Consider the following 25,043-nt stretch of genomic DNA (forward strand, 5'->3'; position numbering starts at 1 on the left):
CACCCTCGAAAATGTCAAAGTTCGCCACCACAATCATCACACAGGAAAATATGTGGCCCCCCTGTGTAACAATTGTAATATACAAATCAAGAAACCGAATTTTATTCCTGTATTCATTCACAATTTGGAGGGCTACGACGCCAAAATCTTCATAAAGGAGATGGGATGCGACGCTCAACCCATTAGCGTCATAGCTCGCACCAACGAGAAATTCATTTCATTCAGCAAGATGGTGGACGTTGGAAATGGCAATCACATAGAAATTCGCTTCTTGGACTCCTACAACTTTCTGTCTTCGAGTTTGGCGACACTTGCGTCTCAACTCACCGACGATGATTTGGTCGCCACCAGGAAATGTTTTGGCGACCAACATTTAGCACTGTTGAGACGCAAGGGTGTTTACCCCTACGAATACATGACGGATGCTTCCAAATTCTCAGAAACATCGTTACCACCGAGAGAAGCATTCTACAGTCGTCTTAGCGACACCTGTTGCACCGAAGAGGACTACCATCATGCTCAGCTTGTCTGGTCTACATTCTCTTGTCAAAGCATGGCCGACTATCACGATCTGTATCTCAAACTGGATGTTACGCTATTGAGCGACCGTTTTCATCTCCATCGCTCGAGAGGAATAGCAGCATATGGTTTGGACCCCGCTTTCAGCTACACCACACCGGGTTATTCTTGGCAGGCAATGTTAAAATCCACGAAGGTGGAGATAGAACTCATCAAAGACGTCAATCAACTTTTGTTTGTCGAAGAGGCAAAACGTGGTGGAATCGTCCAGTGCCCCCTTCGATACGTCAAGGCCAACAATCCATATGTTGCCGATTTCGATGCAGGCAAACCAACAAACTTCTTGGCATACTGGGACATGAACAACCTGTATGGTTATGCCATGTCCGAGACTCTGCCCATCGGAGAATACAAATGGATGAACGAGCAGGAACTTCAAGATTGTTTGGAATGGAGCGAAGATCATGAAAATGGATGTTTTCTGAAAGTAGATTTGGAATATCCTGCATCGCTTCATCGAGAACACCATGGATTTGCGATGGCACCTGTGATGGAATCGGCTCCGGAGAAGAAGCTGATGCTCACCTTCAAGAGCAAAGAGAATTACGTGGTGCATTATCGTCTCCTACAATTCTACCTCCAGCATGGATTGGTTTTAAAGCGCGTGCACTCGGGATTGAAGTTTAAACAGACCAGGTGGCTAGCACCCTATATCGACGCCAACACTCAACGTCGAGCATCAGCTTCTTCTTCCGCAGACAAAGACCTATACAAATTGATGAACAACAGCATCTACGGCAAGAGCATGGAAGATGCCAGGAAAAGAAGAAATATCAACTTGGTCTCCAACCCGAAGAAAATAAACAAGCTCGTCGCTCAGCCCACGTACAAGAACTTCACGATACTGAGCGACACATTGGTATTGATCGAACGTGCTCTTCGCCACATAACATTCAACAAACCAATCGCCGTGGGAGTCGCGATCCTCGAGTTGTCGAAGCTAGCCATGTACAAGTTTCACTACGACATCATGAAACCACGCTATGGAGAGGCGATCGAGGTGGCGTATACCGACACGGACAGCTTCGTGTACAACATCCGCACCGATGATCTATACGAAGATCTCAAAAGCATGAGCCACCATTTCGATTTCTCCAATTATCCGAAAGATCACCCTCTCTTCGACGACAGCCAGAAAATGACGATCGGGAAGATGAAGGATGAAGTCAACGGCCGCATCATCACAAAGTTTGCTGGCCTTCGAGCAAAAATGTACGCCATCAAAATTCAGGATGAGACCGAAATAAAAAAGGCAAAGGGGGTGGGGCGTTCGAGCACAAACAAACTAACCGTAGAAGATTACAAGTCGTGCTTGTTCGACAAAAAAATCAAACGTATGACCGAACATCGGATCACGAGCACCATCGATCAGTTGCATACATCCACGATAAACAAAGTGGCGCTTGATCCCCACGACACCAAATTGAGACTGCTAGACTGCAACATCCACACCCGAGAATGGGGATACTATGACGAGGAAGAAACCTGCTCGCACCATTAGACTTCTTCATCAAAAAAGTACGTATTATTTCTTGCACCACTTTTTTTTTTTAAAAAAAACAATTATTCACACTTATTTTTGCATTCACACTTTTTTTTATATTTTTCTATCATTTTTTTAAAAAAAAAAACAATCATTCACACTAATTTTTGTATTCACACTTTTTTTTTATATTTTTCTATCATATTATGCACACTATTTTGAGGATATTTTTTTATTTCTTTCAGATGCTGCACCCCCTACGGAAACTTTTTTAGTTTTTACACATTCCATTCTTAACCAAAAATTTTTCTTCTCTTCAATCATAAAACACACACATTACACACGGAGGTCCTCTGTAGGGAGTCATGGGGGAGTTTAAAAAAAAAATCCATGAAACTCTACAAAGGCATGGCTTTGTTAGCCGTGGCCATTAGAACTGTGTTGGGCACCACGCACCCCTGGCGGGATATTTTCTTTTTTTTGGGGGGCCAGGGATTTCCTTAACAAAAATAATTTTGATTATCACACACACACACACATTGTAGAAGATCACACCTGAGAGTTTTAAAAACAAAACACATCGTGGCAGATTACGCTGAGAGCAAAAGCCTATTAGCAGGTTGTAGTAGATTACACTGAGGGGGAGTTTACACTAAGAAGAGACAGCCGCCTTATAGGAAAATATCGTAAGTGATTTCAAATGTAGGTCAAAAAACGAGTTAGCATAAGAGTAAAAGGTAAAAAAAATAGCTTAAAAACTGATGCCAGAGCTTTTCTTCTGTCTAATTTTCTCTTATTGTAGGTTAGTTTAGTTCGTAAAACAAATTACGCTGAGAGCAAAAGCCTATTAGCAGGTTGTAGTAGATTACACTGAGGGGGAGCTTACAGTAAGAGGGAGGCAGCCTTATAGGAAAATGTCGTAAGTCATTTCAAATGTAGGTCAAAAAGCGAGGTTAGCAAAATTTGCAGAAGGTAAAAAAATAGCTTAAAAACTGATGCCTGAGCTTTTCTTCTGCCTAATTTTTTCTTATTGTAGGTTAGTTTAGTCCGTAAAACAGTTTACGCTGAGAGCAGAAGCCTATTAGTAGGTCGTGATAGATTACACTGAGGGGAGGAGGGGAGAGGGGGGGGGCCTTACAGTAAGAGGGAGGCAGCCTTATAGGAAAATATCGTAAGTCATTTCAAATGTAGGTCAAAAAACGAGTTTGGCATAAAAAATAGCTTAAAAAGTGATGCCAGAGCTTTTTCTGTCCATTTTTATCTCATTGTAGGTTAGGTTATACTCAAAAACAAAAACCTTGGTGATTTTTCGAGTGAGGAGTTGGCAACACTGCTCATGCCTTACGAGAGAAATCCATTAAGGCAGAAAAATAGGTCAAAGGGCAGGCCCAGAACGTAGGGTTCCACCTACTTTTGTCTGAAGCTACAAAATGTAAATGGATGGAAATGCTCATTTGTGTACTCGATTTCGTGTGTTCAGTTTCTGGCATGGTTTCCTATCTGCATAGTGCAACACTAACGCATGAATTTGGAATTCATTTCATGGATAAATTCACCTCTTACCGTCGTTTCGTCATCACGAGTAAACAACGGATTGGCCCAACCTATACTTCTAATAACCTTGGACAAGCCTTAATAATTTAAGAAACAAGAGGCAACATTCTCAGAATAGGATTGGCAGTTTCAGCCCATCATTTGTTTTTCTCATTGCAACACAGTTTTTCAATTGGAAATCAGCATACATATCGTAGTGTACAGTGGGATCCATAAGTATTGCTCAGCAAATTGTTCATGACTATTTTCATTGGTTTTTATCTTCTTCCTACGTATTTTTAAAGACTGTATTGTTACGTCTTCTGGTTCATAGGTTGTAAGCAGATTGTTTGGCGTTTTGTGTCAGTTCTTGAAGCTCTCATTGCATAAAACGGGAGTAATTTTGCTGATGGACAATTTGCTTCATAATACTTATGGATCCCACTGTACCTCACATTCTTGAGCTGCCCTGGCCTTCGTGGAAGGCAGGATATACAAAGAATGTGAGGTACACTATGGCACACCACTGACCAAACTCAACACATTAAATTATTATTCAGAATTGGGCTCGTCTCAAAGTGTAGTATAAATCTGAACGCTCCCAACAAATTATCACCATATGCATATTCCAAGAGCTGAAAGTGCGGTTAAGTTCTGCTGAAAAGGTACGAGATTTTTTTTAATAAATGAAGACTTACTTGGTGTTCCAGTATATCTTCGTGGTGACTATGTAAGATGACCTCTTCCAGCTCTTCTTCTGAAGGATCCTCCCCAGTTCCAGCTCCGCCCTGGGACCAGAGTACGCCTCTGACAGGTCGAAGACGTTTATCCCGCTGTCGTACGCCAAACTTATGATCTCTTCCGCCTGTTCCTCGCTGATCTGGCTCCCAAAGGTCACCCACGTTCCTGGAAGATAAGGGGGAACGTCACCAGGAGAGGCAGTTGCAGGAAAAGTTCTACTTCGAATGTCTTTGCGGATATTCCAATACTCACCGATACTTACTCTCTGGCCGTTTAAACCCGACGGTTTATGGCTGCAGCAATACAGGCCTTCCATCTGTCCCTATCCTGAGCAAGATCAATCCAATTTTTTCCATCCCGATTTCCTTTAGGTCCATCTCAACGTTATCCCTCCATCTTCGTCTTGACCTTCCTACAGGTCTCTTACCATCAGGTTTCCAAGCAAGAATCCTGTAAACTCTTCTTTCCTCTCCCATTCGTGCTACATGTCGTGCTCACCTCTGGACAGGAATTGAAATTCTGCAGTTCTAAATTATGTAACCCTTTCCACTCACAGACATCTGGAAGAATTAAGACGAGACACAAGGAAACACAGAGAGAGAAGAAAGCAAGAATCCGAAAAAACAACGATAAATAAGAAGAAAGAGGTAGTCAGAAGTGAATGCAGGGAGAGAAACTAAAAGGCAGACACACAGAAAAAAGGAATCAACAGACAGCCTAAGAAATGAACAAGGTGAACAGAGACAAGGGAAGAGAAGGAAGGTGCTAAAGATAGGAAATCAGCGACAGGGAGAAGCGACACAGAGAGGGTAGTGGGGACAAATGGAGGGATCTGAAAAGGGGAACACAACGAGAGAAAGAGAAGCAACAAAGAAGACAGTCAGAAAATAGGAGGGGATATAGAGAGAAACAAGGAGAGAATGACAGAGAAAGGAAAGGAAAGAAGCAGAGAGAAACAACAAAAAAAGATAAATAAAAGAGAAGGGGGAATACAAAGAACGGAAGAAAGACACAGAGGAGACAGGAAAGAGGCAGCTAGAAGTAACAAGGAAGATAGAGTTAAATAAAAAAAGAAGGGGAAATAGAGACAAGCTACGACAGAATGGCAGATAGAGAGGGAAGTAGAAGGCAGAGAGAAATAAAAGAAAAGAGAAATTAGAAATAACGAGACAATGACAGAGAGAGCGAAAGGAAAGCTGTAGAAAGAAGCAAAATAGCAGAGAAAAATAGACGAGAAGGGAAAATAGAAATAGCAACGGAATTACACAGAGAGAGGGGAAAGAAAATAGACTGCGAGGAGAGAAAAACGAGAGAAAGAAACAAAGAGAAAGTGAGAGTGGAAGGGGGAGGAGAGAATGAACATGAGTGAAAAGGGAAAAGTTAAATAAAATACTAACATCCTCGGCTTGTGGGGGGCAATAAATTAGATCTGTTAAAAAATGAAACAGTTTGACATCCATCCTCATTTAATCCCTCCACAGAATAACATGAGAGTAACATTTGAATACGGATAGTTACATTTGCCCCCCCCCCCGTTTGTAATCTTTGTGCATTTTTTACACAATTCTCAGGCATAATATATAGGTACTTCACAATTTCACTAAACAAGATACTGTATTTCACTTAGACTTCTGAAACAGGTATAACAAAGGCTTACTTGTAAATATCACAGTCAGTGGCGGCGATTGGATTCTAAATCTCGGGGGGGGGGAAAGGACAGTTTACTTTCTCTTCATACATAAGGATTAGCATAGTGCGAGGGCAAAAGTAGCAAATTGTTGGGGGGGGGGGAACAATAAACTCAAAAGCAATGTCTGTACCTTCATCTAAAATGCAGTTTAATGTTTTCATAGCAACAGAACAATGTATATAATTGGTTGTCTTATATATAGAAGAAGTGTACCAAATGCGGACCCCGTCCTAAATGCGGCCCCCTGCATTTCTGCTCTCGATGGTGCTGTACCCTGGCGGAAATACATGAAGCTGGTAGCTTACGTTATTGCCGCATGCAGTGCTTGCGCCCATGTTGATTACTGCGTCTATTGTTCTCCAATCAGCTCCTGAGTGATTTTGTGAAAGTGGAAAGTTTTAATACTCCCACGTTCATTGCTGTGCTTCGGTCATTTGAGAGGCAAATGCGTCGACTCTTCTATATACAGGGTGGGCACAAAGTCGGTTTTCCCAATAAATGAAGAAATCAAATATTTGGGGAAAGCGACTTTGTGCCCACCCTGTATTTAATCCTAAGTATAGGAGCTGTCTTTGTATGTAATTCGTAAGTAATGAACGGGAATGCGTGAGGAAAAACTTAGCATGAATAAAATAATCACAAGGCTTCTAAAGGAGGGCCTCATTTCGTTCGTGTGTTCTGTGCTCTTAATGGCCCCATGAACATTGTGCAGGGGCTGACAAATACATTGGGATTTGTGATTACTGTGTGCATAGGCGCCGACTCCATGGGGCTTGGGGGGCTCGAGCTCCCCCATTGCTAACGATGTGGGGGCAGAGCCCCCAAATAATTTTGCTTAAGAGGATCTAATATATTATTTTGCTCCTCTAGTAAAGTTTGCTCTGAATTAACTTTAAATACACTTTTGAAATGTTCTAGACAATCAACTTTGAGGGGCTGAGACCGCTAAACCATCAACTTTGGGTGGGGGGGCTATGACCAGAGACAGCAAAACACATGACTTATTACTATATACTAAGTATATAATTATGAGTATTGTTAACATTTTTACTAAAAAAGAGTTTCAAAAGACGATGTGCATGAACTAGGAGAGTGGATGGGACGTTCGGGCTACAAATGGCTCTCACATGACATTTAGAACGAGATCATTGATATATTAGGGAGATCTGTTTGGCGCTCCGTGGTAGCAGATGTTAAAAGTCTGGAATATTTTGCTATTATGGTTGACGAAACTTGTGACATATCCATCCGTGGACAATTAATATTCTGCATTCATGAGATTCCGAACACTGAGGCCAAAACTTAAAAAAGGGAGAGAGTGAATTATTCATTAATTTATTTTAGTTATCAGAGTCCCCCCAATAATTTTAACAAGTCGACGCTCCTGACTGTGTGTAACATTTCTTTGATACTTTGAGAGTTTTCTTTAAAGATTCCATTCTTCTCTTTCGTTCAGTTTATTTTATTTTTTTATTTTTGTGATACAGTCTTCTTAACATTCAAAGAACGTTTTATTTTATTCCGCAACCTTCCATGTATTGTATTTCAGCTTTATCACTATAATTTATGATGTTGCTGTTTTTAATTGTACTAAATTTAAGGGGGCCCACTTCAGGAATGTTCTTTTCCATTGTTCAAAATTGCATGTCTTCGAAAGAATAGAATTTTTCTCGCTATGGGAGTAGACATACTAAATAAGTACATAAGGAACTATATTTCAGGCTTAAATGCCATTGATTTTGGCTTCATGGTTTCCTTGCTATGCGGCAAAAACAAAAGGGACCATGAGCGGAAATTGAGCTTTTGCTTGGGAGGGCAGACTCTGGGAGAAGCATATGATGTACCTACCTGAGGGTTATTGAATATCCCCTAGTTTATAAGGGGTTCGGAGGCCTTCCGCCGGAAATTTAAAAAAAAAAAAACTAGTTAAAAGCACTGAGTTTTAGATTCGAAAATGTTAAATTTCCTCCCTTAAGTAAACAAATATTAATTAGTATATTGGTTGTTAGTTTTAAAAGAAGCAAAACAGTACGATTATTGCATTTTTGCATGTCATTAATTTTTTTATTGATACAATACTCGTATTACTTTTAAAAAGTTACGGTACAATAGTAAGCTTCAGAAATTTTAGAAAAATTAAATTGAAAAGTTCTTTTGATGCCTCAGCAGTAACTGTTGACTCAACACAAAGTCATTTTACATTTTTCTTTCTTCAAACTGTACACATCAATCAATTCGTCTAAGACTCGCTATTGCGGAGCAATTACCGCACATGCCATCATGCCAAACGTCAACATTTGCGGTATGGCTTCATAACAAAAATATAGTAACTGAATTTAATAGTGTTATTTTTTAAATCTTTTTTTAAGTTTGGGGGCCAGGCCCCCCCTGGCGCCTCAAGAACTCGGCCTATGAAAGGGGGCCCATATTTGGTACACTTCCTCTATATATATTGTAGACAACATACCAACAATGTTTACCTTGCAATAAATGGAGTGACCTCCGCTGAAGGAAGTCAAAATCCAACCCCTCTTTCCTGGGCTACATTCTTGCAGGCTAACGAGGCTCTGGTGCCTAGACCAACAGCCAATGTAATCCTCTGTGGGGGTTTGTTTTCTGCCGTCCATGCATGTTTTGAGCTTGTTCCTTCATTCATCTTTTCATATCATTCATCCTCATCGTCGCGATTAGCTAAATCTGGCAGAAAGACAACATAACAGAAACTAAATCAAATGAATAATTTATAATTTAATCTGCAAAAAATTCGACTTTCTAGCTATTGCTGTTCATGAGATAACGATATTTGATACTAGGATCGCTGTGCATCTACTGTAACGTGACCAGATTCTTAAAACAAAACTGGACATTTTTCATGCTTTCTCCTGAAGGAAAAACGGGACATTTTCAATGTTTTCCTGAAGGAAAACTGAGCATTTTTAATACTTTCCTGAAGGAAAAACGGGACATTTTCAATATTTTCCTGAAGGAAAAACGGGACATTTTCATATTTTTCTGAAGGAAAAAATGGACAGTTTTATTATTTTCCTGAAGGAAAAACGCGACATTTTTCATATTTTTCTGAAGGAAAAACGGGATATTTTTCATATTTTCTGAAGGAACAACGGGACATTTTTAATATCTTCCTGAAGGAAAAACGAGACATTTTTAATATTTTCCTGAAGGAAAAACGAGACGGCAAAATGTACACAATTTAATATAAAAACTGTTCCGTCATAAGTACTTATGCTTGAAAACTAACTAAATAAATAATGTGTAAATAACTTATATAATATGGTAATATGCACTGTACTCCAACCAAGCAGTCATTTAGTATTAGAAGTCATTCACTGATATTTTGACGATAAATGGATCTTCTCGAGTACATCCTTCTTTTCAAATAACACTTTGGAAAAGTTTACACAAGTGTGATTACAGTTGATCTCATTACTCAACATAGCTTTGAGTTTGTACTGAAAAAGCGTCCTTGTCACTTATTCAAAGTCCATTCATGTACAGTGGAATCCATGAATATTACCGTGCAAATTGTCCATGACTATTTTCATAAATTTTTCTCTTACATCCTGTGTGTTTTTAAGCGATGGATTTTTTATGTATGCTGGTGCAGAAGTTGTCAACAGCTTCTGTTGAGTTTTCTTTTAATTCTTGAAGCTCTTATTGGGTCAAATAAAGTGCACGAACATGGTGATGGACAATTTGCACGGTAATACTCAAGGATCCCACTGTACGAAAACACTCGTTCAATAAGGAACAGTATTTTAAGAAAGCTGGAATACGGCACATTGTTTACATTGAAATGAGGAATGATTTCTACCCAACAATGCCATAGTTCATAGTATAATCATATATATATATTATTATTATTATTTATTATTATTATTATATTTATTATTATATTTTTATATTTTTATTATTATTTATATTATATTATTATTTATATTATTATTTATTATTATTATATATATCATATATAATAATAGAGAATTTGTATTGTTGCAGTAATTCTTTGCCGATACGTCGCGTCACAAAACAGAGACATTTTGGTGTCCCATTTCACGTTTAAAAAAAATCTGGACAAAGACTTAAAGAAAGGGACTTCCCCGGCTAAGACGGTTTTCAGCTTTGCTTGTGTTATCGTCTGCATCAAAATCGTAACAATAATTAGCATACAGAAATACAGAGTAATTCAAAACGAATGGTGCAACTTTACAAAGTTATTATGACGTTGTTACGTTCCCCGGTTTATTCTCAATGGATCTACTTACTTTTATTCCTCAACGGCGAGCATGAGACGTATCAGCTTACTATGAAGCCCTCATGTTGTGGGAAAACGGATACGGGTATGTTTACGTAAACCTTACTAACTTTCGCACACCAAAAATATATTTAGATGTCAGTTAATGTTAATATATTACACTTGCACTCGCAATTACAAACAAAATTGTATTAAGATCATAATACTTCTTGACTACATAAATTAACACATTCACATTTCCAAAATCACTTCCATTATTCAGCAACATTCATAATATCTCTATCCCAACAACCCACAATCAAATGTTTTAAGGTTAGTCCATAACCATAACAGACTACCCAATTGAACAAAACAAATTACGTCATCACAGACATTTAACATATTAAACACTTAAAATGATACAATAAGTGGGTGCGTATCAACGTTACTGTTTATGATAGAAAATCAGACAAGGTGTCAATATAAAGAACAACTCTGGAAGCTTTAGTCACATGACTCACATTATAAAGATTCAACAGGGGAACCACGTGTAGCGCGGGAAAGTTCCAATATGCACCAACAAATCGCAGTAGTAACTTTGGCAAATCTTTCAGAAGGGTGAAACATATGCATTACTACCGAAACGAATGCGGAAATGTCTTTGCACCATTGTGATTGAATCAGTTCTCGATAGCTCCAACACGCAATACGCCTTCTACTGGTCATTAGTCATTTTGCGACACTGGCGATCCTGGTGGAGCATCGGCTAAGCAGAATAAGCCCGCTATAAGTGGGAATAAAACTTCCAGTTTTTCTTTATATTGATGCCTTGTCTGATTTTCTATCATATATAATAACGTCATAATAACTGTGTAAATTTGCAAACACTCTATTTAACAAAGTTTTAGAATATTAATTTCAAATATAAATGTAATAATAGCAATTAAGGAAGCTCAACAATAATTGGAGATGCAAGTATAAATGCATCAGGGATTAGCTTTTACTGTGACACTTGTCACTTCTTGACTAACAATTAACAAATATTTGTGTTTTCTAAAAATACATAATAATTATCGTGCAAGCATTCCCCTAAAAATACAATTATTGTAGTAAATTTCTACATGGAAAAAGAGTTCAAAACATGAACCCTTTTCTCAACAGTTATTTAATATAAAATGTCTGACCACTGGTAATACTCATTATATCAAACTGAAGTTATTATTTGTCGCTTTCTTTTTAAAGAAAACGTCTTTAGCTGCATCCCTACAAAAACATTGATTTTTCCCAGAAAAAGACTCATTTCCCTGACTTTTCCAGAAAATAGTAAATTCCCTGACTTTTCCAGAAAATAGTAAATTCCCTGACTTTTCCAGAAAATAGTAAATTCCCTGACTTTTCCAGAAAATAGTAAATTCCCTGACTTTTCCAGAAAAAAGTAAATTCCCTGACTTTTCCAGAAAAAGTAAATTCCCTGACTTTTCCAGAAAAAGTAAATTCCCTGACTTTTCCAGAAAAAGTAAATTCCCTGACTTTTCCAGAAAAAAAGTAAATTCCCTGACTTTTCCCGAAATAAGTAAATTCCCTGACTTTTCGAGACTGATAAACACACTGACTATACTCTATCCCCAGAATCTCTGGAGCACGATCGCACATAGCGTCAGAGAAGTGGGCAGAGCGAAGCAGTACGCGCTGCTGCGAAACCTGGTAACTGCAGTAGCTTTGCCCCCTCAACGCAATCCCGTTCCCTCTCACGCGTTCATCGTCTCTCTACTTGCGCAGAGACTTGTTTTCGTTCTCTTCCTCCAGAGATAACCGGGACAGGGTGTAGCAAATAAATTATGTGCCGTTATTGGTCACTTTAATCTTCCATGCCAAAATAGACTATTTTTTTTTTGCACTTTCTAAACGAGGGCTTTTTTATACCCTACTTCTATTGCAGGTTTGTTCGCGCGATCGATTCGATATTTTACCTCATTAAACACATGCCTACTTTCCTCGTCAAGGTAAAAGGTCACGCTACAATTTAGGATCGCACTGCAGGTCTATCACGCACTGAATCATTGATGTATGCCTTAGTTCCTGCAGAATTCACGTCACTTAAAAACAATATGTCATGGCGGATGAAAAGGTTCTTTATTGGCTGTGAAATCTGTTACAGCCCTCTTTCTTCAGTAATGTTTGTCCTTTGGGCCCTGCCGTTATTATTATTACTGAACAGTTTTGTAATAATGGTATTTCACTTCCACTAATTGCATGCTCTGTATTAATAACATTTCTAAACTTTAAAATATAGACAAATCCGATTAAAAATTATTCATTAAACTTCGTTTTCGTTCACTTGCACTATGAATTTCGCCATACAACACTAATACCGCACGCGCACCAAAGGAAAAGAAACCGACACTACATTACGGTAGCCACACTGGCCGCGAACCGACAGTACCTTCGCCTATTCCACCACTTACGTTCGAAGTTTCATCACAAATTGTTTCAAAATGGAGGCTACAGTTGCTCTTTTCTCTGCAGTTTCGGCTGTTGTTGAATGAATTTACAAAAAAAACAACTAAGGATAGGATAGTACGAGGAAAATGTATTTCTACTTACAAGTGCAGTGGCAGAACACACATTTATTCTGTAGATTTCCGGCCCGTATTCACTTCCATTGTTCTCATCGACGCAATTTGTAGCTCATCGTTAGCAGACTACAATTACCCAAAAGTCCTAAAATCCACCGCTTGCAGCAGCCCCTGTTTGTGGTGGAAGAGGTGGAATGTAATGGATTCAGGTCTGAATCCATCGGTCAATACGAGTATCCGAATGAAAGTGCTTAAGCGCTGAAGTCAGCGATGGAAATCCGAATGTGCTGTGAGAAACAAGGATGTTGATTTCAACCGTCAATATCCCTCCACTTGAATTTCAATTGTTGGCATTCAAAAGGTTTACATTCGTTTCTTCAAGAAACTGTTTAGGGTTATGATATAAGAAGTTATTTAAAGCCTAGAAACTCCTTACTACCCCATCTTTCATGAAATAAGCAAGTCAAAGGACTTGACATGTTTTATTTTGCGTATGTTTGTGTACTAGAGTTGAAGAATTGTATCTTTGCGGGTGAACCCTGCCCAAGCCCGGCTGCGCAGTAGCAAGGGGGAGGACCTACCGGCTGCGCAGTAGCATGGGGAAGGAGCTACCGGCTGCGCAGTAGCAAGGGGAAGGAGCTACCGGCTGCGCAGGAGCATGGGGGAGGAGCTACCAGCTACGCAGTAGCAAGGGGGAGGAGCTACCGGCTGTGCAGTAGCAAGTGGGAGGAGCTACCGGCTGCGCGTCATTATCCCTGCGTTCTGTCCTTGCTGTCGACCACCCAAAGGGCGAGTAGGTGGCAACTACATAAACGCATCTCTCTCATACTCTGGCGGAGTAGCCAAGACCACCCGCAAAGATACAGCTCGTCAATTTCTAGGTATGTTTTGTTTTATATGGAGCTTCTCTTTTTGCAGGAGCTTACTAAGTGAAACTTGGTTGACGCGTGTCCAATCTCTTCTATGAGAACTCTTCCTTACGACATAACGTATATACGAGGGGGTGCTGATAAGTCCTTAGCTTTGCCCCCTTCCCATTTTTCGATTTTAAGAATTCTTTTTTTTGTTTGAAATCTACATGTTTCTATATGTTTGTGACCAAAAATCAAATCAGTGGTACTAATGGAACTATTTCTTTTTCAGGTGATTAGTTCAGATGGCGGGGCCGAAATGTTTGCATGCCGACCAAATGCATGCAAGGGTGCTTGTTTCCAGAGACGTTTTGAGCAGGACAGCAATAATTTTGTGGAACGTTTGGTCACGGAGGATGAAACATGGGTCTATTTGTATGATCCAGAGCCTATTCTTATTGCTCCAATGAGGATGTATTAAGGGCATCCCAACAAGAACACAGAACCATTCAACAGGTTGTGACGTCCAATATTCAAGTCATACCACGCAAATACTTGCAGATGTCGTATCGATCGTTGGCCAACCGTACCAATATTGTGTTTTTTTACGACAGCAAAGGCATTATTCATAATGTATTTGTTCCAGAGGATGAAATGGCAATCCAACATTAATTATGTCACGTGCCAGTTCCGACGACACAATGAGAGGTGCAAGGAACAAATGTTTCCCGAGAGCGACGATAGATAGCAGCACGCCATATAAAGAGGAGCAGAGCCAATTGTAGAAACTAGGAGCGGAGAAGAGCGATTATATATATTATAGTAAATGAAAAATATATAAAGGAAGAGTATAAAAATTATAGAAGGAGTGGATAAAATGTTGTATATAGCAAATTAAGATAATTAAGAACATGCTCATATATGAAACAATTAGGAAAGTTATTAAGTGAGCAAATGAATTCAGAAATGTATCTCTTTTTGATCCTCTGACGAGGAGAACATCGTCAGCGTTTGTATTTGTCCGTCCCTCGGTGGCGCTGTGTCAAATTAGACGCCCCGAAGCACTTACGGTTGCGCTTCTCATTAGACGCACTGGGCCATAGCTTGCTCTTAGCGATCCTGGGCTATTCCCCTTTTGGTCGTTACATAGGAGGTGGCGCTATTGTCAGTTTAGACGCCCCTAATCTTTCTATAAGTATAGCTTGTGAAGCGGGGAAGGCGGGGGCATATATGCAATAAATAAGATTACGCTTTGAAAGGAAAGGCAATAAATTAGAAGAAAGAAAAGAAGAATAAGCCTTCTCAAAAATTAGAAAGAAGAAAAGAAGAAGAAGCCTTTTCCTAAATAGAAAAGAAGAAGAAGAAGTCTTTTCCAAAAATAGAAGAAAGAAAAGAAGAATAAGCCTTCTCCAAAATTACAAAGAAGAAAAGAAGAAGCCTTTTCTTAAATATAAAGAAGAAAGGAAGAAGAAGTATTTTCCAAAAATAGAAGGAAGAAAAGAAGATGAAGTCTTTTCCCAAATCAAAGATAGGAAGGAAGAAGAAGCATTTTCCAGAAATTACGAGAAGAAAGAAGATTTCCTTTCAAGAAGAATATAACCGACGTAAATTTGGAATCAGCATATATTTTAATGTATATACAAGCTTCGCTATATATTTTCTCTGTATTGTGTATAGTTTTTCAGAATATAGATATCCTCTTGGCTATAAAACGCTTTCTTATTTGGAATTCTCGAATAAAGAACCTATCCCCCTGAGATTAAGATATCTGTAGCCGTGGTAAATAACATTTAAGTAGGTACCCCAAAAGGGTGTAGCAATTAATGAGGCTGATTGCTTTCGTAGTGCTCTGAATGATTATGAAAAAGAACAGACCATCTCCGAGCTCAGTTTCCTGATGCGGGCAGTTGATTCCTGCTCCACGATAATGCACGGTGCCAGGGAGCAGTGTTTGTCTGGGTATTCCTGGTCTAAAAACAAGTTAATGTGTTGAATCTTCCTCTCTACTCTTCAGATTTATCCGCCTGTGATTATTTTCTGTTCAAAAAGGATCATCAAACTGGAAGAAGGAAACGCGTAAGCAATATATACCAAGAGATCTCATCTTGCGATCCCCACCTCTTGCACCTTGTGCAAATAATTCTGTTCAAGGACCTCATTATGTAGACATATCGTAGCATTTCTACATCGAAAAATAAGGTTGGAATTAATCTATCTCTTGTCTCGCTTCTTCCACATCTGAAGAGGGGCAGCACCTGTCAACCAACCAGAGATTCATCTCGTGACTAATTCAGTGTTTCCTGTCCTTAACAAGCGAGCATCTGACGTGATAAGTCGAGGAAGAGTGGCGGGCCTTGTGTTTAATTAAGAAGCCTTTTTGGCTTCTTGATGAGCGAGTCCAGGCCTGTCCCGTTCTGCAAACATTGGAGATGAGGCTCTGCCCTTTACGTTCCTCGATTCAAGGTAAACACTTGGAATGGACTTTCAAGCGGCATTCGATTTAGTTCAGCATCAATAGAAATTTTAGACAGTTCTTCCACGCGTTACTCGGTGATTGGTCTTGGACATGTTCTCGTGACTACCCTCTACATAGCCTATGGAAACATCTGGAAAAGAGTGGCTATGAGAAGGAGGATAGACTGGACATAAACAGAAGAAGTAAGAAAAGTGCCAGAGGAGAATTGGAAGAGAAAGAAAAAGAGGAAGAGAAAGAAAAAGATAGGTTTGGAATAAGGAGTATGGGGAAGACCACAGAAAAGATATGCAAAGTGCTTAGAAAAGCGGGCATTAAAACTTACAGAAAGGGAGGGAGAAGCATATTAAGAATAGCGAAGAATGCAAACAAGAAAAAAGAAAACAGAGAAGAGGAAGGGATTATCTACGAAGTGAAATGTAAAGAATGTCAGAGTGTGTACACAGGATAAACGAAAAAGAGGCTGAAAGACAGGTTGAAACAATATAGGGATGATGTACGACTTAAGAGAGAGAGAAATGCGATACTTAAACACACGAGAGAAACAGGATATGACATAAGAGTGGGATGAGGCTAAGCAGATAGGAAGGGAGAAGAGAATACTAGTGAGAAAATGGAAGGAGGCCAAGGAAATAGAGAAGAAAGGCGAAAAAAACACAATGAACTGGAATGGGGGACTGAAGTTAAAGAATGGAAGAAGGTGTTAGAAAGAGTGGAAAGGACAAGAGAGAAAGAGGAGAGAAGAAGGAAGAAGAATGAAGGAAAAAGAGCGTGAGATAAAGAGTCCAACCATATTCTGATGGAACTAAATATGTTTAGCCTTTTAGGTGAAAGTACAGTTGACAAGGGTAAGCAACCTGCTAGAATGTTCCAGAACAACTTTCTAATAGTCTGGAGGGGAGTAATGTTTGTGTATATATATCGTCCTGTTTTGTACCTTGTTACATTTGTACTTGGTGCAGAGTCTGAAGAAGACCTTGATAGAAAGTTGAAACGGTATGTGTAGTTTATGTTGTATAATAAAATAAATGTCTGCCTTGGTCAGCATATTGAGTTTTTCTACACAGCAGTACAAGATGGTGCAATGAAAGGTGAAAGAAAACCTAACAATTAATAACCTACAATTCCGCGTATGTATAATGATGCATGTGTTGTTAGGTTAGGAGGGCCAGGTTTAGAGTTCTTAGCACTTAGCTTTGGACATTGTTGCAAGCTGATGTGCTCCGCACCACACCCAATCAAAAGCGCAAAAGTTGTAATTAGTTTACAACCCGAGGCAAAGCGTAAAGTAGAAGAAAACAGAATGCAATAGTCCTGAAACGGAGTAGTAGTCACGAGATGACAAAGATACATGTAGCAGGCACGAGAAAAAACAAAGTTGCAATCACTGCAAAAAAAGGATGCAAGGTAATAATCAAAATAGCAAAGTGGTACGGAGGCAAATCGCAAAGCACAAAAAACTGAATTGATAAAAAAAAAACGAAAGAGAAAGTATAGTTGCAAGAAACGCATCAAGTAAAAACCCAAAGTAATGTCCACAACGTATAACAGCTTTGCAAAACGCTGAGAACAATAGTAAGATGACACAAAACAGAGGTTCACAAGTAGAAAGACCACACAGAACTGAAACTGCAAAGTAGAAAGACCACACAGAACTGAAATTGAAAAGTAGAAAGACGAGACAGAACTAAAGCTCTAAGGAGTAAGACGAGGCAGAACTAATGCTCAAAGTATGAAAACGACACAGAACTAATGCTCAAAGTAGTGAAATGACACAGAACAAATGCTCAAACTAGTGAGATGACACAGAACAAATGCTCAAAGTAGTAGAGATGACACAGAACAAATGCTCAAAGTAGTAAGATGACACAGAACAAATGCTCAAAGTAGTGAGATGACACAGAACAAATGCTCAAACTAGTGAGATGACACAGAACAAATGCTCAAAGTAGTAGAGATGACACAGAACAAATGCTCAAAGTAGTAGAGATGACACAGAACAAATGCTCAAAGTAGTAAGATGACACAGAACAAATGCTCAAAGTAGTAAGAGATGACACAGAACAAATGCTCAAAGAAGTAAGATGACACAGAACAAATGCTCAAAGTAGTAGAGATGACACAGAACAAATGCTCAAAGTAGTAGAGATGACACAGAACAAATGCTCAAAGTAGTAAGGTGACACAGAACAAATGCTCAAAGTAGTGAGATGACACAGAACAAATGCTCAAACTAGTGAGATGACACAGAACAAATGCTCAAAGTAGTAGAGATGACACAGAACAAATGCTCAAAGAAGTAAGATGACACAGAACAAATGCTCAAAGTAGTAGAGATGACACAGAACAAATGCTCAAAGTAGTAAGATGACACAGAACAAATGCTCAAAGTAGTGAGATGACACAGAACAAATGCTCAAACTAGTGAGATGACACAGAACAAATGCTCAAAGTAGTAGAGATGACACAGAACAAATGCTCAAAGTAGTAGAGATGACACAGAACAAATGCTCAAAGTAGTAGAGATGACACAGAACAAATGCTCAAAGTAGTAGAGATGACACAGAACAAATGCTCAAAGTAGTAGAGATGACACCGAACAAATGCTCAAAGTAGTGAAATGACACAGAACAAATGCTCAAAGTAGTAGAGATGACACAGAACAAATGCTCAAAGTAGTAGAGATGACACAGAACAAATGCTCAAAGAAGTAAGATGACACAGAACAAATGCTCAAAGTAGTGAGATGACACAGAACAAATGCTCAAAGTAGTGAGATGTCACAGAACAAATGCTCAAACTAGTGAGATGACACAGAACAAATGCTCAAAGTAGTAAGATGACACAGAACAAATGCTCAAACTAGTGAGATGACACGGAACAAATGCTCAAAGAAGTAAGATGACACGGAACAAATGCTCAAACTAGTGAGATGACACAGAACAAATGCTCAAAGTAGTAGAGATGACACAGAACAAATGCTCAAAGTAGTAGAGATGACACAGAACAAATGCTCAAAGTAGTAGAGATGACACAGAACAAATGCTCAAAGTAGTAGAGATGACACAGAACAAATGCTCAAAGTAGTAGAGATGACACAGAACAAATGCTCAAAGTAGTAGAGATGACACAGAACAAATGCTCAAAGTAGTGAAATGACACAGAACAAATGCTCAAAGTAGTAGAGATGACACAGAACAAATGCTCAAAGTAGTAGAGATGACACAGAACAAATGCTCAAAGAAGTAAGATGACACAGAACAAATGCTCAAAGTAGTGAGATGACACAGAACAAATGCTCAAAGTAGTGAGATGTCACAGAACAAATGCTCAAACTAGTGAGATGACACAGAACAAATGCTCAAAGTAGTAAGATGACACAGAACAAATGGTCAAACTAGTGAGATGACACAGAACAAATGCTCAAAGTAGTAGAGATGACACGGAACAAATGCTCAAAGAAGTAATATGACACGGAACAAATGCTCAAAGAAGTAAGATGACACGGAAAAAATGCTCAAAGTAGTAAGATGACACGGAACAAATGCTCAAAGTAGCAAGATGACACAGAACAAATGCTCAAAGTAGTAAGATGACACGGAACAAATGCTCAAAGTAGTAAGATGACACAGAACAAATGCTCAAAGTAGTAAGATGACACAGAACAAAAACTCAAAGTAGAAAGACGACACAGAACTCAAAAGTAGTAAGACGAGACAGAAATTAAGCCCTAAGTAGTAAGACGAGACAGAAATTAAGCCCTAAGTAGTAAGACGAGACAGAAATTAAGCCCTAAGTAGTAAGACGAGACAGAACTAATGCTCAAAGTATGAAAATGACAGAACAAATGCTCAAAGTAGTAAGACAACAAAAACTCAAAGTAGTATGGGGACATAGAACTAAAGCTCAAAGTAGTATGACGACACAGAAGTATAGCTCAAATTTATAACACAATGCAGAACTAAAGCTCTAAATATTAAGGCGAGACAGGACTAAAGCTGATAAGTTGCAAGACGACACACGACAAACGTTCAAGTAGTAACCACGATACCGAACAAGATAGTAAGGACAACGCAGAGCAAAAGCACAAAGCAATAATCATGGCACAGACGAAAACATTAAACAAGACCATAACAAAAGTGGAATGGAACAAGCAGGAACAGAATAAAGGCACGACATAAGCCAAGTATTGTCGTCTTCAGTGTATACTGAACGAAGTCGTAGTCTCAACATAGAACAAAGTAGCAAGAAGGACACAGAAGAAAAAAATACTAAGTAGTAAGCACGAAAGGAATATTATTGAAATAGACAACTGACGCAAAAAAAAAGAATAACTGCAAAATCCAATAAGGAAGCAATCCTCAGCCTAATCCGTGGGGAGAAAATCGGGATTGCATGACAACGAAGCGCATGGAAAATATACGTTACGTACTGTTTTCCTAGTACGTCTTCCAACATCCAACTACAACACAGAAATGTCACTGCCTCTCTTCCATTTTCGATCCAGTTGCTGCTTCCTTTCGTGAATATGGAACCTCAAAGGTCTTGGGTCTTCTCTAGGAGTAACCATGAAAATGAAACTCGAGCATTTTCCAACCTCGTGATCCGATTACCACAGGTGAGAAATTCGCATAGCGGTTCGTTCCAGCTCTCAAAGAATCTTGCGCTCAGGTAATTCTCATTGTTGCCAGGTCTGAGCCTGCAGTAACGGAAAATCTCTTTCGTTTCACACTTGGTCACGCACGTCTCCGCGTCTCCACTCTTCTATGAAGTAAGAAGAGAGACGAAAGCAGGAAAAACTAGATGTAGACTTGGACTGGTGTAAGACTGATGTTGCAGAAACGTGATCAAAGCACAGCAGAATTGCACCCAATGAAAAATGGTAGATACTGGATTCGAGGCACGTTAACTGAAACTTGAAAGTGAGTTTTGCCTCTCATACAACTTATGGTGCAACTGCCTTTCAAAAGTGATTATAAAAATGGCACGGACATGATGTGTATAATCTCTTTTATACTCCAAGCATGGACGTCGCGAGAAAATTTTTTTGGATGGTGTAATGATAGAATCACTACAATATCCTTTTTTTAATTGTTTCTTGTATGTTCAATGTTATTATTTTTTAGTAACATATATACTTCTTTTTTATGCAGTTTCCAATTTAACCTGCCGTAGGGCTGGCCTACGTGACGGTGAAAGCCAGCTTGTAGAAGGCGGTTAGTTTTAAAATATTGTCCTTTGAAGCCAGAAGGGGAGTTGAAAGAGTTCAGTTTACTGTTGCTTTTTTTTAATCTAATATATAAAAATGGATGTGTGTATGTTTGTACCGGCATAACACTCGAACGCCTGGAGCGATTTCAACCAAACTTGGAACACTTATCACTTGCAATCTCGAAAGAAATACTTTGGGGGTAAGACACCCACCCCTAGGGGTGTGGGTGGGAGGAGTGACATGTAAAAATAATCGAAAACGACAGATATTAGTGTGGAATCCATAGTTTTCGGGGTCGCTAAGATGAATAGTAACACTCCAAATGCCGTTCCACTTCAAGTTCATCACCTATTGGGATGGGGGGGGGGGTGTGAGAGGGGCTGAAAATTAAAATGTCAAAAATGACCAAGATTAGTGTCGAATCCATAGATCCATAGTTCTTGGAGTCGCTAAGCTAATTGGTGATATCCACGATGATCAAACTTGGTACACATATGACTTACAATCTGGAATGAAATACTGTGGGGGTAAGACACCCCTGGCACCCCTAGGGGTGAGGGTGGGAAGAGTGACATGTAAAAATAATCGAAAACTACCGATATTAGTGTGGAATCCACAGTTTTCGGGGTCGCTAAAATGAATAGCTACTCTCCCAATGCCGTTCAAACTCCAAGACACCCCTGGCACCCCTAGGGGTGGGGGTGGGAAGTGGGTGACATGTAAAACGATCGACATTAGTGTGGAATACATAGTTTTCGGGGTCGCTAAGATGAATAGTGACACTCCCAATGCCGTTTAATTTATTTATTCTTGCTCTTAGAGGTGGAACTCAAAATGTTGTTCATAAATTGTTGTTAAATTTATATTATAGTGAATTTGTAGAAGATGTTACTTTATAATTTGTATACTGTACTTATGCTATTAAATGCCTGTAAATAAAATTAGTTACATTTTACGCTATAGTTAGAATTCATTAATCACCCGGGCAAAGCTGAGTAATCAGTTAGTCGCCTATATAAGAGAACCGATTGAGTAACGTGTGTTGGCATTCTTACGTTTTTGGGGCAAGAGAGGAGGCCTTTGGAAGGTTCTTTCGGTGCCGGTAGAGTAGCTGGACTAGTCAAATGGCTAGCGGTGACGGATCAACCATTTGCTTTCATGGAAATACATAGATAAGTCCACGCATTTTTCTAGATTCGTTTGGTGACAACCCAACGCTTAGTTCTCTGTGGACATTGTTATTGTTCTTAGAACTACGTCCTATCCGAGGAGATTAAGGGACGCGTTCAATTTCAAGTATATGCCTGTCCGTTGGTGAAAAGCCAAGTACCTTGTTGCGCGAAAATATTAGTTTAAAATTGTAGATTCTACACTGTCAAGGTGTCCGGTTTTTATTTAATCTTGGATTAAAGGGACAGGGACAGGGTGACACGAATAGCGCATAGTTGTGGCAATTTATAGAACAAACAAGAAAGGGAATTAGAGAAACATGTCATATATGCTAGTGACAAGCTAGATATATTTTTGAACTAGTATTGCTGGTCTAGGCCAGCGTACGAACCTCTCTTATATTTATAATTCAGAAAATTATTTCAGTGTTTCAATTAAAGAGGATCAAGTCATTTTTATGTGTTTTTTTTTTGCTTATGTAGTTCTGTTGTATATACCAAATCAACGAAATAAAAAGTATTTTGTATATATTTTTAAACTGAACTTCTGGACTATCATTCAAGATAAGAGAACTGAGGGTTTCCCTAATATCCATGGTAAAGAATATGGTAGATATTCAATGTCTTTAATTCGATTGAACCGTTTTTGTTAGTTTTTAAGTGTTATGCTATTTTTTTTTGCCTGGGGAAGTAACGAAGACAAATAACAGGTTGACACAAGGTAGGTTACTCTCTTAGGAAGAGAAATAGAGCATAATAATAGGTCAGGCCCTATGAAACTCCAATATGAGAAAATAATAATTATATCATGGATATGATTTTAAAAAGTAAATGCTTCCCTGCTTCACCACGCCATGTAGGCGTATCGGGGTGTGGAGTTGGGGCTTGTTCCGCAACACTCCACCCTTACAGGGCCGCTTCTGGCAAATAAACAACTAAATAGGCTCGTTAGTCCTGGGTTCCCATCCCGTTCCTCACCAGAGCGCTCGGAACCAAATAATCCATCACAGGCAAGAACTTACTGAATTAATGTTGCAGGGCGATTGCTCAAAACTCGCAGAAATGGGCTTTATACATTCATTTACAATTCCACAAAACAATAATTCTCTAATTTACATTATTTACATTCCTCTAACTTGAGCCCCACGGCAGAACTGCCAAGTGGAAGCTAGCTAAGCATCGGCAGAACTGCCTCGGGATGCTCTTTCTCATGGGAGGCCACTGGAGACCGAAGATCACTCTCCCTTCTCCTATCCAATTCCTAAACACACTCTGTCCTGTCCTCTGTCAGAGGCCATATTTATACTTCCTCCCGCGTCGCATGGGGGAGGGCTGAAAGTTGAAATCTTATTGGCTCTTTTAAACTACACAGAACCATGGAAGAAACCCAAGCATAGAGAATCAAACAAATACTGTTTGTAACAGGCTCCACACTTTCTTGATCACAGCCGAATGTGGGGGTTATGTGATCAGCACCACGCCCATGACCACCTTAACACCCCGGAGTTTGCACCAGGTACGCACTTTATACGACGCTTGGTGGGCGCCGGAGCTGCTTGAAACCGCCGGGTTCTCGCATGGTAGTCAGACGCCCTAACGACTGAGCTACCGCGGTTATGATTATTATACAATACTAATAACAATAAAGCAAGTTTATTTATGATGGTAAAGGTGTGCGTGTACATACATGCCATGAAGGCATAAGGGATGATGTTGATGTGTACAGCTTCACATACAGCATGTAACAAGAGTCCGGGAACACTTTAAAAAAAATATTGTAGCCAAACGAGTAGCATTACGAAGTGACAAAGCACATCATTTCAAAGAGCAAAGTTGTAAGTTTTTTTTCTCATTGCAGGTGTTACGTGTAGTTCTATATATCGTCGCTAGGTGGTGTCATAATCAAGATGGCGCTTTCTGTTACTGAGAAGGCTTTCTGCGTGCTAGAATTTGACAAAACAAAGAGTGCAACGGATGTCCAACTAAAATTTAGGATGAAGTACGCGAAAGCAGCACGAACCAGGAAGGCAATCTACAATTGACATGTAAAGCTTGTTGAAACTGGGTGTTTGTGTGTCAAGAAGAGAAGTGGTCGGCCAGGTGTGACTGAAAATGACATTGAGCGAGTGAAAGAAGCTTTCACAAGAAGTCCGAGAAAATCTATACGCAGAGCTTCACGCGAGTTGGAAATGTCAACAATGACTGTGTTGTGGAACTCAAAAGGAGAATTGAACAAGTAACAGCCACAGTCTCGGAAGACATGTTGGGCCGTGTGTGGGAAGAGTTTGATTATCGCGTCGACATTTGTCGGGTCACACATGGTTCCCACATAGTGTGTTTGTAAAGTGAGTGCTGTTGAAAAAAACTTACAACTTTACTCTTTGAAATGATGTACTTTGTTACTTTGTAATGCTACTCGTTTGGCTATAATATATATTTTTTAAAGTGTTCCCGGACTTTTGTTGTATTATTGATCTCGGCCAT

The 25,043-nt window shown here is 39.4% G+C and overlaps 1 protein-coding gene across 1 annotated transcript in view; it reads right to left on the reverse strand.

The window, feature by feature from the left end:
* Hk (potassium voltage-gated channel subfamily A regulatory beta subunit hyperkinetic) overlaps positions 1–25,043 on the reverse strand; it is a 419,600-nt gene that overhangs the window by 101,440 nt on the left and 293,117 nt on the right. The window contains exon 4 of the mRNA XM_083132479.1: positions 4,294–4,501. Within this exon, the coding sequence (XP_082988605.1) occupies positions 4,294–4,501 (208 nt within the window). The remainder of the gene's footprint in view (positions 1–4,293; positions 4,502–25,043) is intronic.

The sequence above is a fragment of the Lepisma saccharinum genome, chromosome 12 (genome assembly GCF_977018435.1).
Source record: "Lepisma saccharinum chromosome 12, izLepSacc3.1, whole genome shotgun sequence".
NCBI classification, from domain to species: domain Eukaryota; kingdom Metazoa; phylum Arthropoda; class Insecta; order Zygentoma; family Lepismatidae; genus Lepisma; species Lepisma saccharinum.